The sequence below is a fragment of the Ixodes scapularis genome, unplaced genomic scaffold (genome assembly GCF_016920785.2).
Source record: "Ixodes scapularis isolate PalLabHiFi unplaced genomic scaffold, ASM1692078v2 PGA_scaffold13__105_contigs__length_92229423, whole genome shotgun sequence".
Taxonomy (NCBI): domain Eukaryota; kingdom Metazoa; phylum Arthropoda; class Arachnida; order Ixodida; family Ixodidae; genus Ixodes; species Ixodes scapularis.
Window position 1 is genome coordinate 86,525,282 of NW_024609839.1, and position 15,755 is coordinate 86,541,036.

Sequence of the window (15,755 nt, forward strand, 5' to 3'; positions counted from 1 at the left end):
ATCCGTTTTGAGATTGTATAAAAGAAAAGCGGAGACTTCTCACGAAGGATAACAGGCCACGGATTTGAATGGATACCATTGGGAAAATTACGTGTCTATGATGAACCGACCGTATGCCGCTTCAAAGGTGGGTCGCATCAGCTGATATTGTTGCTGAAACGTTATGTAGCAGAGGTTACCCGTCTCCAACGGTGGCTGGCAACCATTTTAGGCCTAAGGAGTACGTAAACATTTAATCCGCGAGATACGCACAGTTCGTCGTTTTTTCCGGCTCAAAAGTGGACTCAATTTTTACCAATTTTCTGCGCAGCAAGGTCGCAGCACTGTTAGCACGGCCGTCCGCACGCACACACACGAGATGTCACTGTTGCCTAGCCATCAACATTAGCGGTTAAGCCTAATACGGCGCTATGTGTATGGAAACATCGCTTGATTTCGGCCAAACTTCCCGCTTTCCCCCCGCTTCTGGGTCGGCCGCCGTGTCCGGCGGTCCCCTTGGACTCGCGTTCTCTTCTTGTCTGGGCAGTGAGCATAACCAGGTCGCTTCGAAGGCCAACATGAAACTAGTGGGGAGGAAGAGGCGCGCATCGCTGGACAGGGACCGTTTCCGCGCTCCCCAGTTGCCCAGCCGCCGAAGAGACCAGCTAGTTTCGCTGGGTGACTAAACCGAGGCACAAGTAACTCCGAACCATGCACCGCTTCATCTGAGAACCCAATTCGCGCCGGAAGCCTACGGGAGCGACCGATGGGTTTGCGCTGCGCGCCCAATCTCGCTCGCTCCGTGCCGCGGCAATCGCGGCAGCGAATGCTGTTCGGACGCACGGTGCTTTCAGCATGTAGTCGTTACGAGCTGGGACGATGTGACTGCGACGCATTGCCGACTCTGCGTGATGTGGGAATCGCTCGGACGCAGGCGATGCTGCCACAGTCCTGAGCCCCGCACAATGCGTGCCTGAGCGAGTGCCGGTGTTCGAGCCAGCGGCCGAGGACGAGGAAGCAAAGAGACCAGGACCACCTCTCAAGACCCGTCCGTGGGCGACTGGGGGCCATGCCACCCTCGCCTCGGGTGGGGCATCCGACGTGAATGGTGCTCGCCACGACGGGACAACCTCACTGGTGAGTGAGGTCACTACTGCATGCGAAGCACGTGTGGGAGCTCTAGGTCGGGAACTTGGTCGGTGGATGTGGATGTCCAAATCGTGCCCCCCGGGTAGGCCACGAAAAAGTTTGCGAGTCACTTGGGGCAAACCAGTGCCAGAGGCGTATCATGTATTGAATTAGGAAGTTGTCTGGCACACTAGTTGCTCTGTGCTCACTCGTGTTGCTATCGAACAATGTTATTAGGTCAACTCAGTTAAGGAACTGACCATAGATGCCACTTCGACGAGCAGTACTCCTCCCTCCACTAAGGTCCGTGTTTCGACATACCACTGTTTTCTTATGGCGGGGGGGGGATGGCGATGGCTGCTATGACAACTACAGTTATGCAGGTTTTGAAGCGCAGCATTGAGATGGCTCTTCACCACACGTCTCCAACGAATACCTTTGAAACGCAACCTCTAGATAACGGTTTAAACGACGGGTGCTGAACCTAAAGTGGTTGCACAGTTGAGTTGATCTAATAATGTTGCGGTCTACTTTGGGACGAAACAAATATGGGCACATTGCCTGCTAAATGTGCCGCACGAGGTCAGCATTGTTGGAAGGCTGCAAGTTGAGGTTGGTGAATAGTGTTCTTAGTGCAGATCGCTTAGTGATGACCTCTGGGCTTCACAATGAGCCAGTGCTGCCAATTGGGTGCCATAGACCAGCTATTGGTGGCTTTCATTGTGTTTTATCGGCCTGCCCTTATAGCTTCATGTTTAGACTGCCGGGAATATTTGGTTGTCCAAGTAAGCTGGCGAGTGAACCTGCTGCAACAGTTATGTGCCTTGGCCACTAAGTGCCGTCAATTTCGCAGAAGTTACTAGCAGTTTGCTGTAGCGTAAGATCTGCAGTAGCCCTTCCTCCAGAACAAGCTTTCTGCCTTCAACAGCAGTTAGCCACCTTGTGAGCATGCACTGTGAAACTACAATGAAAGGCCATAAACATGTGCTGGAGACAGAGCTTCTATTGCAGATCTTATGTCCCAAGAGACCATAGGTGGGGTGTGCATTACGAGTTGGACGCTAACAAAGTCACTCCTGTACTGATGCAACGGTGACACTGACCTCGAAATGACTGCCACTATTGAGCCAGTGCTCACGAGCAGAATAAATTGCCCCAAGCTTAGAGTGCGTCCCCCCCAAGTAAATACATTCCGTAAAATCTCGTATGAATGCCCACCCGTTTCCTGGAGAATGAGACCGATATAGCCACGTGACACGGGGACCGATACTGCAGATTCGCATTTCACAGTGTGGTAAACATCCAGGAAACTGCTACGGACTCGATTGTCGGATATACCCGTATCGCAAATCGCGTGGTTGATGCGATTCCCATCCGACATCGCGGGATGTCCTGCAGTAATAAGGGCTGGGGGGGGGGGGGGGGGGGGGGGGGGGGGAATGTTATGAAAGTTTTAGTTTATGAATTTATAGCCAGAAAAGCGGGATGGGTGATATCTCGGGATGTTATGAACAGCTTTGTTTTAACAAAAAGTGCATCTTGCAAGTTTTGTGGCCTTTCCACGCAGTTACTAAAATGTTTTATGTGAGTGCAGTGGCTTTCTAAGGGATGGGGTGCTTACCTTGCTCCAAGCTAGCAGGTTGCAGTAACACATACATTTCATCTACACACAGCTTGTGGTGGTTTGTAGCAACATGGAAGGTGGAGAGGCTCCTCCGACAAGGCTCCTTGCCTACCATGATCGGTGGTATCCTTTCCAGCATTTGCTCTGCTAAAGCGGGAAGTGTGGGGGGTGTTATGGTGAGGGGATCGCCCTGCTGTTTTTAACCTGCACTGTAGAAACATGCACTTTGAGAAAGAAGTGCAAATACATTGAATGTAGTAATGCATAGTTTTGGCATAACTTGGCAAAAGAGCGAAGCTGCAGCCTTTATCTGCCAATAAGAGCAGCCGAGAGCTATTGAACGACAATTCTGCACGAGAGGAGTGCGCTCCCACTGTATGTTGCCGCATGGTTCGCTCCGGCGTCTTGATTGGCTGGACCGTATCGTTCGTCGTTCGCCATGTTGTAACAAAAGGGAGCGTAGTGTCAGTGTCACCCCACTAACGGCTCCTCACTTTTGGGAGTTGAGGTCTGTTCACATATAAACCATAGCACTACCTCAGCACTAATAGCGAGTCGTGGAAGAAGCGCCAAACTTGTCGACGCATAGCTGACTTTGCCCTATTTTAGTAATACAATGCCGATACGGTGCTGCATCAGTGCTAAGTTAGGCATGAGTCATTGCTGCATGAGTACCATTCTATACTTTGTTTCACTCGAAGTTCGACCGCAGATGTCCCAGTGAAACCCACTAAGCAGTGCCAGAATGTCGCGGCACTCATTGCCTTTGAACTTTTGCAGTTGCCGAATGAACCAATTGCGCACACTGAATATGCCTCAATCCTACGCTTTTTTTGTCTGGGATTGGTCTAGCCAATTATAGCATAACAAAGAAAACGAGTGACTTGACGACACACTTTTGCAGTTGCTCGATTGGCTCTACCAGGTCATAGCACTGGCTACGGTCGGACAAGTGAAATGGGTGTAGCGCTGTAGTGTGTGTGTGGACCGGCCTCCGAAGCTCCCCTCGGGGGTGTGTGTATGCAGGCCAGCGGAGCGGGGCATCGCCTGACCCCGCCCCCGCCCCAGGCATGATGAATGGCGAGGGCCCCAGCGTGCCCATCACCACCCTGGCGGGCATCCAGAGCATCACAGAGCTGCTGCTGGAGCTGCCCCTGCCCAGTGCCCTGCCAGGCGCAAGCGCGCCCCGCTCTCTGCTGCCCCCTCACCAGGCGGACGAGGTGCGGCGCGCCTTGGCGGCCCCCCCGGACCCCCGGCTGCTGCCCCCGCTGCTCGAAGCCCTGGCCAGGGTCGGGGGGGGCCGACCACGTGGACCTCAAAGACGGGGGCGAGGGGTCCACACCCCACCAGGGCTCCTCCCCCCTCCTCCAGCTGCTGGTGGCTCGCGGCGTCTTCAAAGGCCCGCCCCCGTGGCAGCAGCAGGCGGCGCCCCCGGCCCAGCAGCGCGGCTATAGCCCGTCCCAGCTGTGCTCCCCGGCCGAGGGCGTGTCCATGGACGGCAGCCCCGGCGGCTTCTTCCCGGCCACGCCCTTCACCCCGCACCCACCTCCCTCCAGCCTGCACGACCACTCGGTGGCTGGCATTCTCGACGGGGCACCCTTCTCTCCCAAGGGTGGCCCCCCGACGCCAGGCTTCTGCTCCAACGGGAACTGTGCACCCACACGGACGGGTGTGGCCGTGTGCGCGAGCCCCCTGCAGACGGCGCCGCTCCCGTGTCAGCCGCCTGTGCAGTGCGGCGTCGTGCAGAGTGTGGCGGCGGCGGCGGCATCGCCCGCGTCCACAGGACACACAAACAGTGTGATGCCTCCGGTGGCGAGTCCGCCGGCAACAGAAGTGGCCGCGCCAGTCTCAAGGGAAAGAGTGCCAGTGAACAACGTCGACACAAGGGGGCCGCAGGGGGGACGTCCCGAGCAGCGGCCGTCGCCGCAGAAGGAGGCGCTCAAAGCCCCCGCCAACAAGAAGAAGGTGGTGAGGAACTCTGTCCGAGATAACAGCCGGCGGCTGTCGTCCTCTGAGGAAGAGGACGCCCAACATGCGCGCAGAAAGCCTCCCGGCCGCAAGACGAGGGACAGTGTGGACGGCAAAGCGAAGTCGACCGGGGACCGGCGCAACTCGCACAGAGTTCCCCGGGAGGAGAAGTCGAGCATGGACCTGTACGCGAGCTCGCTCAGCGAGAGGGTCAAGAACCGTCGGAGGACGCACCAGAAGGCCAAGTACGCCGAGTCGCCCGTGCACTCGCACCACAGCGGCAGTGAGCACTCTGCCTTCGAGCTGGAAGACGAGCCCGGCCACACACAGACAGCCCCACCACCCGTCCGCGAGAAGCCCAAGGCCAAGCCCAAGAAGGTGAAGAAGGAGCCTGCACCAGCGCCACTCTCTGCCGAGGAGCTCATGGAGAGCAACACATACCAGCGCTTCTCGCGGACAGTGGAGGCCATCTTCGACTCGATGGAAGACCTGGACCTGACCCAAGAACTGGACGACGAGGTGGGCTGCCCGCCTGAAGCCCTTGTGCCAGCCCCTCTGCTACGGGACCTCTGCAACGAGGCAGCCAAGTTGAAGATCCTGCAGGCGACCAACCAGGTGCCCCCAGAGCGCCTCGTCCGGCTCCTATCCATCCTGGAGCGCAATGTGGTGGACGGGGCCAAGATCTGCCCCATGGAGCACGAGGACCAGGAAGACGACGAGGGGCGCCTGTGGGCCGAGCTCTCCATGGAGCGCATCACCCGGTCGGCCGACGCCTCCCTCACAGCCCTGTACGTTATGACGGCACCGCGCATGCCCAAGCGGGTCTTTCTCGAGGACATGATCGAGCGCATCGTGGGCTTTGCCAAGTTCCAGATTCAGAACACTGTGTATCCGGCCTTCGACCCGGTTTACCGGGTGGACTCACGATCCAAGGAAGGCTACGTGGGCAGTGCGCGGCAGAAGCGGGCCCACGCACCCCAGAAGGTCCGGGAGCGCAACCTGCTCCAGCTGTACAACAAGTTGCACGAGCTGGTCGGGCTGCTGGCCGAGTTGCTGGGGATCCAGACACTTACGGACACGGTCATCCTACAGGTGTCCACCCTTGGTGTGGGACCTTTTTTTGTAGAAGGGGTCAGCGAGCTGCAGCTGCATGCCCTGCGCCTTGTCACCACCATCTTTGCCCACTACGACAAGCACCGGCAGCTCATTCTGGAAGACATCCTGGCATCCATAGCGCGGCTGCCTACCTCCAAGCGCAGTCTGCGCAACTACCGCCTCAACTCGGAGGAGCACATCCAGATGCTGACGGCCCTTGTGCTCCAGCTCATACATAGCGTCGTAAAGCTACCTGAGGGGACAACGCCGGCCAAAGAGGAGGTCGCCGGAGCACAGCCCGCCGTCGCGGTGGACACGGATGTGCTCGTATTGACTTCGTACGACGCGGCCGTGCACACGGCGATCAACTTCCTGTCGGTGTTTCTACGCAAGTGTGGCACCAAAAATGAAGATATGGACTACAGGCCAGTGTTCGAGAACTTTGTTCAGGACCTGCTGAGCACGGTCAACAAGCCTGAGTGGCCCGCGTCGGAGCTCATCCTCAGCCTGCTGGGGCGCCTGCTGGTGCAGAACTTCAGCAACAAGTCCCTGGACATGTCCCTGCGGGTGGCCTCGCTCGACTACCTGGGCGTGGTGGCGGCCCGGCTGCGCAAGGACGCAGTCACCAGCCAGATCAAGAAAGAGACCATCAAAGACATCCTGCGTCAGATCGAAGAGGACGAGGAGGACGACCTTCCCCTGACGAGCCTCTCAAGGTCCAAGGGGAGGTCGGCCCCCAAAGCGAAGGACGAGACGCAGCTGCTGCAGAGGGCACTGCTGCACTACCTCGATGCCAATCTGGATAGCGACCCCTCGCTGCAGTTCTCGCGGCGCTTCTACGTGGCGCAGTGGTACAAGGACGCCATGGCCGAAGCCAAGGCCAAGAAGCCCAAGGAGTCCCAAGAGCCCAAGGAGCCTAAAGAGCCCAAGGAGGAAGGTCCCAAGGCACAGAAGGTGACCAACAGCCGGACGTGCAGAAACAAGGCCTCTAAGCGCAGATGTGAGGAGGAAGACGAAGAGGAAGACAAGCCCGCAGCGCCGCAGGAGACGGACGAGGAAGAGCAGTCCAAGATGGCAGCACTCGTTGAAGACCGTAAAAAGTTCTTGCTGCACATGGTCAAGCCTGCGGAAGCCGGCGGGACCCTCAAGTCCGAGCAGGGCACCCTGGACTACGCCACGGCCGAGCTCATCTCGCGGTTTCTGGCGTCGCGGCGGCCCTTCTCGCAGAGCTTCGACGTCTATTTGACGCAGATCCTGCGGGTGCTGAGCGAATCTGCGGTGGCGGTGCGCACCAAGGCCATGAAGTGCCTGACGCTGGTGGTTGAGGCAGACCCTTCCATCCTGGGGCGCCCCGACATGCGGCAAGGGGTGCACGGGCGGCTGCTGGACCACTCGACGAGCGTGCGCGAGGCGGCCGTGGACCTGGTGGGGAAGTTCATCCTGGTCCGGCCTGAGCTGACCCACAAGTACTACGACATGCTCACAGACCGCATCCTGGACACCGGGGTAAGCGTGCGCAAGCGGGTCATCAAAATCCTCAAGGACGTGTGCCTGGAGCAGCCAGGCTTCGAGAAGATCCCCGAGATTTGCGTCAAGATCATTGGCCGGGTGAACGACGAGGAAGGCATCAAGAAGCTGGTCGGAGAGGTCTTTCAGAGCATGTGGTTCACGCCACAGGCTAGCGAGGAGCGGCTGCTGCAGAAGGTGCGCCACATCACCCACGTGGTGGCAGCCTGCCGCGAGATGGGCCTTGACTGGTTTGAACAGCTACTGGGCAGCCTGCTCAAGGACAAGGAAGACGGGCAGCGGCGGGGGGTGCTCGAGTCGTGCCGGCAGATCGTGGACTGCCTCGTGGAGCGGGTGCTCTGCCTGGAGGAGGGCGGTGGGGGCAGCGGCCACCTGGTGGCCTGCCTGAGCACCCTGTACCTCTTCAGCCGCATCCGGCCCCAGCTGCTGGTGCGGCACGCCCAGACCATCCAGCCGTACCTGAGCATGCGCCTGTCAGGGCCCCAGGACTACCAGGTGCTGCAAAACGTGACTCGCTGCCTGGAGCTGGTGGTGCCCCTGATGGAGCACCCCAGCGAGGCCTTCCTGGCCCAGGTGGAGGAGGACCTGGCCAAGCAACTCATCCGGCACTCCCCGGTCATCCTGCCGGCCAGCGTGAGCTGCCTCAGTGCAGTTGTCAACCGGGTCACCCACAACTACCCCCTGGTCCGCGACATGTTCCACAAGTTCTTCATGCTGCTGTGCCATTTGCGCCGGGAGCACCAGGAGGGGCGCCCCGTGGTCAAGCCTAGCCTCCAGCGCTGCCTTTACACCCTGGGGCTGCTGTGCCGCCACTTTGACCTCGAGCACCTGGAGGCGGCCCCCGGCGCCGAAGATACGGCTGCCGAAGAGGCGGCGTCCGAAGAGCCGCTGAAGCAGCGGGTCTTTGCGGCCATGCTGTACTTCACAGAGCATCCCGAGGAAGAGATCCGGCTGCGTGCCCTCACGGGGCTCGGGTTCATGCTGGTGCGGCAGCACGACCTAATGCTGGGGCCCGAGGTGCGGGAGCTGTACCGGCACCTGTTGGAGAGCCCCCTGGCGGCGCCTGTGGCCCGCGTCCAGGTGCTGAAGAACTTGACGGCCTACCTGATGGAGGAGGAGGCAAAGATGATCCAGCGGGACGCAGAGTGGAACAAGCTGTCCAAGGGGGAGAACCTCAAGGAAATGGGGGACGTGTCCTCGGGCATGGCCAGCACCGTGGTCCAGGTCTACCTCAAGCACATCCTGGCCTCGGCCGCCAACCCAGCCCTGGCCGTGCGCAGGGCCGCCCTGCAGGTGAGTGCAGACACCTGCCTGCTTTTTCGGCTTTCAGGCACTCACTTTTCATTACACGTTTTACTGTAGCTCGCAAAAAACAAAACTTGACTTGTCAGCTTGCACCCATTTCTCGTCGAGTGGTGACAAAAAGTTATATTCTGAAGCATTTTAGTTCTTCAGTTATAGATCACAACCAACATGTTTATTTGTAATTCATACACCCAGAAGGTGAAGCTCTATTTAATTGGGTCAGTATACTGATTTTGCCAGCCAGTTAGGTCGGGATAGGTAGCTTCTTTACCAAAACTAATTTGGATGATCACTGACCTGCCTTGTCCGTAATAGTGAGATGAATGAATTTGGCACTGTGCCACCTGAGGGAAGTTAACACGAAAGGAATCCAGCTCCCCGATTGGCACTCTTGCCGCCACCAGGCGAGACAAGCGATTTTCACTGTAGCGCTTCGAGTCAGTTTCATTTCGCCTGCCCGAAGCGCATGCAAAGTTTGTTTTTTATGATTCCATTGGTTTATTTGTTGTGCACAGAAGTTCATTTCGAGCACATGTTTGCCACACCACTGTGGATAAAAAGTAGTGATGGGCGAACTTTTGTGGAATCGAAAGTTCGGCGCCTAACTTTTGCTGAACTTTTCAAAAGATTCGGCAAAGATTTGGCAAAAATATATTGTTACCGGACTTAATGTTGCTATTTAGCTTTTTCTTTCGAAAAAAAGGTTTCATGTTATTTTTTTCTTAACCTAAATGCAACATGTAATGCATATTGACGCAGTTATTACTAAATAAGGTGATATTCTACAAGATAATTGTATCGTTTTTGTGTGTTTACTTGCAATTTTAGTGACTCCTTGCGGAAGCGGCGTGACGAGGTTGGGTAGAGCGAGCGTGGCGCAGTCACAAATCAGGCTGCGAGATAACAGAAAGTATCCAGTACTTCTTACCAACACGCTTGTTTGGAATACAGTCGAACCTCGATATAACGAACTTCAATGTAACGAAATCCTCGATTTAACGAAGTATTTTATTTTTCATAATTTCTTGCCCATAGACCCCATGTATTTTTAGTCTCTATAGAACGAAGTTTATTTTGCTGCTATTTCAATATAACGAAGCACCATTGCCGTAGAAGGCAGTAAATAAATAGACTCTAAAGAACAACTTGGCAAAAAAATTGTGGTAAAAAAAAAATTATGCGCAAACGCGAGCGCTTGATAGGTTACTTAACAGGGACAGGCCTTCCAACGTTCCTAGGCTGCCCGAGGATGCGGCGCCGGTAGCGCCGGCGAGGCATGCGGCAAAGCGCATTCCGCGGGGCTGGCCAGAAAATGTCGAAACGGCATCACCACTGACATTCACTGATCATCATAGTCCACTGTACCGCGGTTAGCACGGCAGCCAACTTCAGCGGGGGAGCGACGTGATGGCGCGACCGCACAGGCAGTGCCATCTAAAAGAAGACAGAGAAGACTGATTATCGTCTTGCGAGCGTGATGTAAAGCAAAGGCGCAAGCACACTTTGGGCGCAAGGGGGCAAGTAAACTGTGCGGGCAAGAGTGCTGTGTAGGTTGGAAACATTGGCACCGCCCAAAACAGCTTTATTCTTCAACCGGGCGGTTCACTCACGTGCTTGCTGCCATAGGGAAACGTAAAGTTCTTTCTTTGGATGAGAAAGCAAACGTTTTGGATGCCATCCTGAAGAAACTGCCGAGATCACGAACACTTGGGAAGTGCTCGACGCAATGGACGTACTGAGGAGGTGCACGGCGTCGCATGGGCAGCAAGATGCCGTGCAAGCGCTCTGGGTGCTCGAACGCCGTATGACGCCGCTGCTACTGTCGAACAAGGCGCAAGCAAAACTCGCGGACTACTTTGCCCCTAAATAAATGTCATTTTCGGTGAGTTTTCGTACCCGTAAAATGTTTCGGAATATTTTTTTTCATGCTAAAGCCAAATTTCGATTTAGCGAAATTTCAATGTAACGTAGTAAATTGCGAATGTTACCGACTTCGTTACATCGAGGTTTAACTGTATAGGCTACGAGAGTTTCGGTTTCGAGGCATTATCAGCGCAAGCCTGCACGTGTGTGTACATTGTTAAAATGAAGGCAATAACGCTGCATTCTTGCTTTCTCTGGGAGTCGCTGTTTTGTGCGCGAAAACGAATGCAACGGTTGCTGAGCCTTCACCAGAAGAGAGAATAATAGTATTGTAAATATGCACGTGTTTCGATTTGAGTCGCTTGGCGTCAGCTTTGCATGAAAGTGTGCGTCCCATATTCAGAATGTCTTGTTTTTAACCTTTAAAATACCAGTTTATGGTGTTGGGACACACGCAAACGCTTAGGAAGATAGGGAGAGTAACGTCCCATTCACACAATTGCGACCTCTTAGAACAGATTGCCTTGGAACCTTTTAATCTCTTACAATGAGAGGACACACTGGCGCCATCTATTGGGTAGCAGTGTAAACTTCGTGGTCCAGCATATTTTCTATTTCTCTCGCGCATTATCCTTTCTTTCTTGGCTCGAAAAACTTTTGTCAACGTTATAAGCAACCCTTTCTTGTACGTATTAGGCACATTTGACCTCGGAAGTCCCGCAAAACCTTTGCTCTTGTGAAATGCAGTTCCAGGGTCACCGCATAGATGGTGCTAGTGTGCCAGTGTGTTCTCTTGTTCTAAGAAATTTTAAGAGGTTTCAACAGGTCTCGTCTCTCTCGGTCCTACTCGGTTGCAAGTGTGTGAACGGGCCTTTAGGAATGTCGGATGCGCAACTTCCGAGCTCTGTAGAGCTCTATAGTTCTGTGTTTTGTTTAGTTTTATGCAGGTACATGAAAATCGCGAAATAATGCTCTTTTGTTTTTGCATACACTACTTCCGAGCCCGAAATCAGAATTGTTGCAATTGTGATTCGGCCAATGTTTCAACTACCTCGTTGCATCACTGGAAATGTCAAATGAAAATCACGTTATCTAAAATGTACCGCCTCATTTATCACTTGCGCAGTGGACTGCGTAGATTACTGTTCAATCTTTTATTCCTGAAACAGAAAATATTGAAGAGAACCACCCTCGCTCACAAACGCACAGTTACCATGTTGCCTTCTCCACACTGCGCCATAACCGCTGGTTGTACTACGCTGCACGATGATAACTGCACGACTACACGGCGTTCATTTGCAATTCATGGCCCCGTCGCGTTCTCGCGCGTGCGCAGACATTTGCTGAATCTTTGCCAAATCTGAGGTTCGGTAGATTCGGTCCATCACTAATAAAGACCCAGACAGAAGTGGAGAGCTTTGAGAATTTCAGAAAGATGCAGCAGTCATATAGCTGTGCAGACAGTGGAAATTAGTTGTGGCTGTGCGAAGAGACCTGCTGTAAAAAAAAGTTCAATTCAAGCACTAGGCAACAATTGCTGCTTAAGACTGCTTAAAAATGAAGACAGGTCGCCTAAATGTTGTAAAAAGGTGTTACTGTATTTCCTCAGTAAAATCTGGTGCTGTAATTATATCTTCAAACCCCCCCCGCCCACCCCCTCCCCTCCAAGGCTCAACCCTTCCCTACAATTTTGTGACAGAGGCATTGGTAACACACAATGCATTTTGTGTTGCTTTGTGGTGATGTTTCACAGATGAACTAGGTTGGTAGGAATCCAGCGGTTCCCCAGAGTGTCTTTGTAAGTTCCCTCTGAGCTCTTGCCTCCCAGAGCAAAGCGTTTTTCCAGTTTAGGTACTGTTTTAGCGGGCCTGAGCCACCCTTTGATGCATAACTACGAGAAGAAAAAAAAAAAAAAAGCTCCTTAGTATGCACTCTTTTGTTTCCAGGGTCTGTAAGCTTCTGCGCTGCTTTGTTGGATCAATATCCAGACTGGGAGGGGTTCTTAAAGCCTAAAGGGTTTAATACCCTCCCTTCTCCCCTCCTTGATCGTAAATAATGAGGCAGCAGTGCTGGCTTTCTGTGTCATCTACCAGATGCGGGGGACAAATAGGGCAGGAGCCGAAAGCTGTTGCTCGCCCTCTTCCATTTCAGACAGGGGTAAAGAGGGGAGCATGACGCGGCAAATCGTGAGTGCCGACATGGGTCGGTGGTCCCGAGAGAGAAATGGTGGTCCCGAGAGTGAAATGCGGAGGGATAGGAAAGGAGGAAAAGGAAAGGCGACGATAAGTTGGGCGTGTTCGTTTTGCTGCAACGAGTCAAGGTCACTTGAGTGCTCGTCGACTTTATTTTATACAGTGCGTGGCACTGGTGATTTTGTGCACTAGTGCACATTACCACTTTCCATCTGCACGACACAAGTGCAGATTAAAGGTAAAAAAAGCAATAGATACAAACCTTAGGCCCGCTTCAGACGGGCAATTTCTCCCAGCAACTTGACGTAGCAACACAGGCCGCCCGCATTCACACGCAACCAATTGCTGCAATTTGCCATCATCATTAAATTGTATTTTTCTTGCACTATTTAGATGCACAGTTACGCATTAGTGTTTTTATGCATTTAAATTGCGTTGAGAATTCTAGCTCCTCTTTCTGAAACGGTTTATTTCCAGAAACAATCAATTTCATACCAGAACCAAGTCTTTAGTTGTCATCATCACTGGTACGGCTTATCGCTTAAATTTATTGTGTCCCCGATTGGCCTGCTGCCGCTTCAAACGTCTTTGAACTGCTTAGAGTTGCATGTTTTTTTCAAGCCAGACCCGATCTCAGTAATTCGAGGCTATCTAGGGAACAACCACAAAATTCCTGAGAAAGTTGCCCTGTTTGAAACAGGCCTTACGAGCGACGTTTTCCTGCTTCTTGCCCCGCTGGTCTGAAGCGGACGAAATGCATGGGACCTTTCCCTCTAGATTATTATGTCTGCTCCCTGCACTCACCTGCAGGGCGGCCCTGTGCACAGCCAGGGCCATCCTTCAATGGATGAAGTTTTCTTCGTTTGAATGTACTCCAAGGGCTAAACTCCTTACTTGTTTTACTGAATGTTTGTGAGTATATATTTGCTTTGCTGACTACTTTTATTGTTCCACGTACAACTGTAAAAATATCTTACTCTTTCATTTTAAGAGTGAGTTTAAAGACAGTGGCTAGGGGTGAGCCAGGGAACACAAAGGTGCTGGACAGGGCAGACATTCACGAGGTGTGCGCCCCACCCGCAGGTCCTGCAACTGGTGCTGGGCCAGGGCCTGGTGCACCCGGTGCAGATGGTGCCGCACCTGGCCTGCCTGGGCTCGGACGACGACAAGCTGCTGCGCAACAAGGCGGACCAGCTGCTGCAGGAGCTGGAGAAGAAGTACCCGGGCTTCGTGCAGATGAAGGCCCTGGCCGGTGTGCGCCTGTCCTTCGACATGCACCGGGGGGCCACGCCACGGGGACAGGGCCCCGTGCGGGGCTTCCGCTCGGAGGAGAGTCCCGTCAGCCGCAACGGCTTCCTCTACTCCGTGCTGAGGGGCACCCGCCAGAGCCGGAGGGCCTTCCTGCTGTCCCTGCTCAAGCTGTTCGACGAGCAGGCCCGGGCCCCACTGGCGGAGCTGCTCTACGCCGCCGACAACCTGGTCTACTTCCCGTACCAGGTGCAAGACGAGCCCCTGTTCGTCATGCACCACATCGACGTGCTGCTGTCCGTGGCGGGCTCCAACCTGCTCCAGAGCTTCCGGGAGGCCCTGCTGCCCCGGGACGGCGCGAGGGTCGGCGAGGAGGAGGAAGAGGACGAAGACGAGGACCTCGACTCCCTGCTGGGGCGCGTCCCGGAGGACCTGACCCCGCTGGAGGAGAGCATGCAGGCGGCCCAGGGCTGCGTGCTGCTGCTGTTTGTCAAGCAGACCCTCAAGGACACCTACGGCTTCACGGACAGCCGCATCCAGCAGTACTCTCCCAACGAGGCGGCCAAGACGTACGAACGGCCGCTCAATCGGCGCTCCGGAGTGCGCTTCCGGCCGGAGCCCACCGTCCAGGCGCTAAAGGCGGAAGAGGGCGAGCGGCCGGGACGGGAGGAGCTGGTGCGGCGCTACCTCGACTTCAAGCAGCTCATGCTCACCATCGACCCGGACGACGACGACGACGACGACGCGGCTCCGAGGCCGGCGGTTGCAGCGCCTGTGGCGACTGTGGTGGGTGGCGGTGCGGACGCAAACGTAGCGGTGCCGGACGTCGCCACCGCGACAACGGCGCCCGCAATTGCCACGCCCGTTGCCGCGGCGACGGAGTTGCCACGCCAGCGTCCGTCGGCGCCGCACGACGGTGTGCCGAAAAAGCGCGGTAGGCCCCTGGGCCGGACTTCCTCCAAGGGCCTGGCAGCCGCCCTCCACGGCGTGTCCGCCTCGGCGGACAAGGCCAAGAGAAAGCCACGCAAGAAGCGGAAGCGCGTCATCTGTTCGGACGGTTCGAGCGACAACGAGGACAGTGACCCGTCGTTCTGCGGGGACTGATGCCGCCTCGCGAGATGGGGTCCTTGTACAGTTCTCTGGGAAAATGGGGGTGGGGTGGGGTGGGGGGTGTCATCATCGTCACGGAGTCTATTTTGTAGCGTACGTGGACGGGAGTTCGCCCGTCGCCATCCTCTGTCCGGTGCATTGTTTTGTTCGTTCCGCCAGGGGACCATCGTCTGGGCGCGCCGCGACCTCCTAACTTATTTATTTTACGCAGCATTAGCTTCCCCCTGGCGCCGGCGAGTTGCCACCTCCTCTGTACATGTACACCACTTCATTGGTCACCTTCACGCAGCCGTGTACATAGGACGTCTCCTTTTCCCCCTTTTGTAGGGCCTCCCGCACGGGCAGCGGGAAGTATCTGTACAGAAGAGACGACGCAGTATTTTATTCTCCGGGGGTCGGTTCTCTCCCTCTTCTCCACCGTGCCGGTTCTTAAAGAAAATAAATCCTTCCGAAACGGAGTGGACGAGCGACGTGCCGCGAAGAAACCCGCCGCTTTTGTACAACAAAGGGTGTTCGGCCACCACGCAGGTTTCGGAGGGCTCCACGGAAACCGCAGAGAGTTTCGTTTTTCTTGTTTTAATGTTTTAAAATACGGAGTTTGGACTATTTATAATTTTTCCCCCCCATTTTTTATGTATATGACTTACTGACAACCATTAAAAAAAGAAAAAGCACTATTTGACATAAAACAGCAGAATGTCTCTTTGATCTCTACC

The 15,755-nt window shown here is 54.9% G+C and overlaps 1 protein-coding gene across 1 annotated transcript; it reads left to right on the forward strand.

The window, feature by feature from the left end:
- The first annotated feature begins 1 nt into the window (after position 1).
- LOC8029890 (nipped-B-like protein A) lies at positions 2 to 15,733 on the forward strand. Its single transcript, XM_002408181.5, is given in 5 exon segments — positions 2 to 127; positions 914 to 1,116; positions 3,758 to 4,023; positions 4,025 to 8,614; positions 13,765 to 15,733. Coding segments are annotated over 3 exon segments (6,081 nt in total). The 5' UTR covers positions 2 to 127; positions 914 to 1,116; positions 3,758 to 3,801; the 3' UTR covers positions 15,034 to 15,733.
- The last annotated feature ends 22 nt before the right edge of the window (positions 15,734 to 15,755 follow it).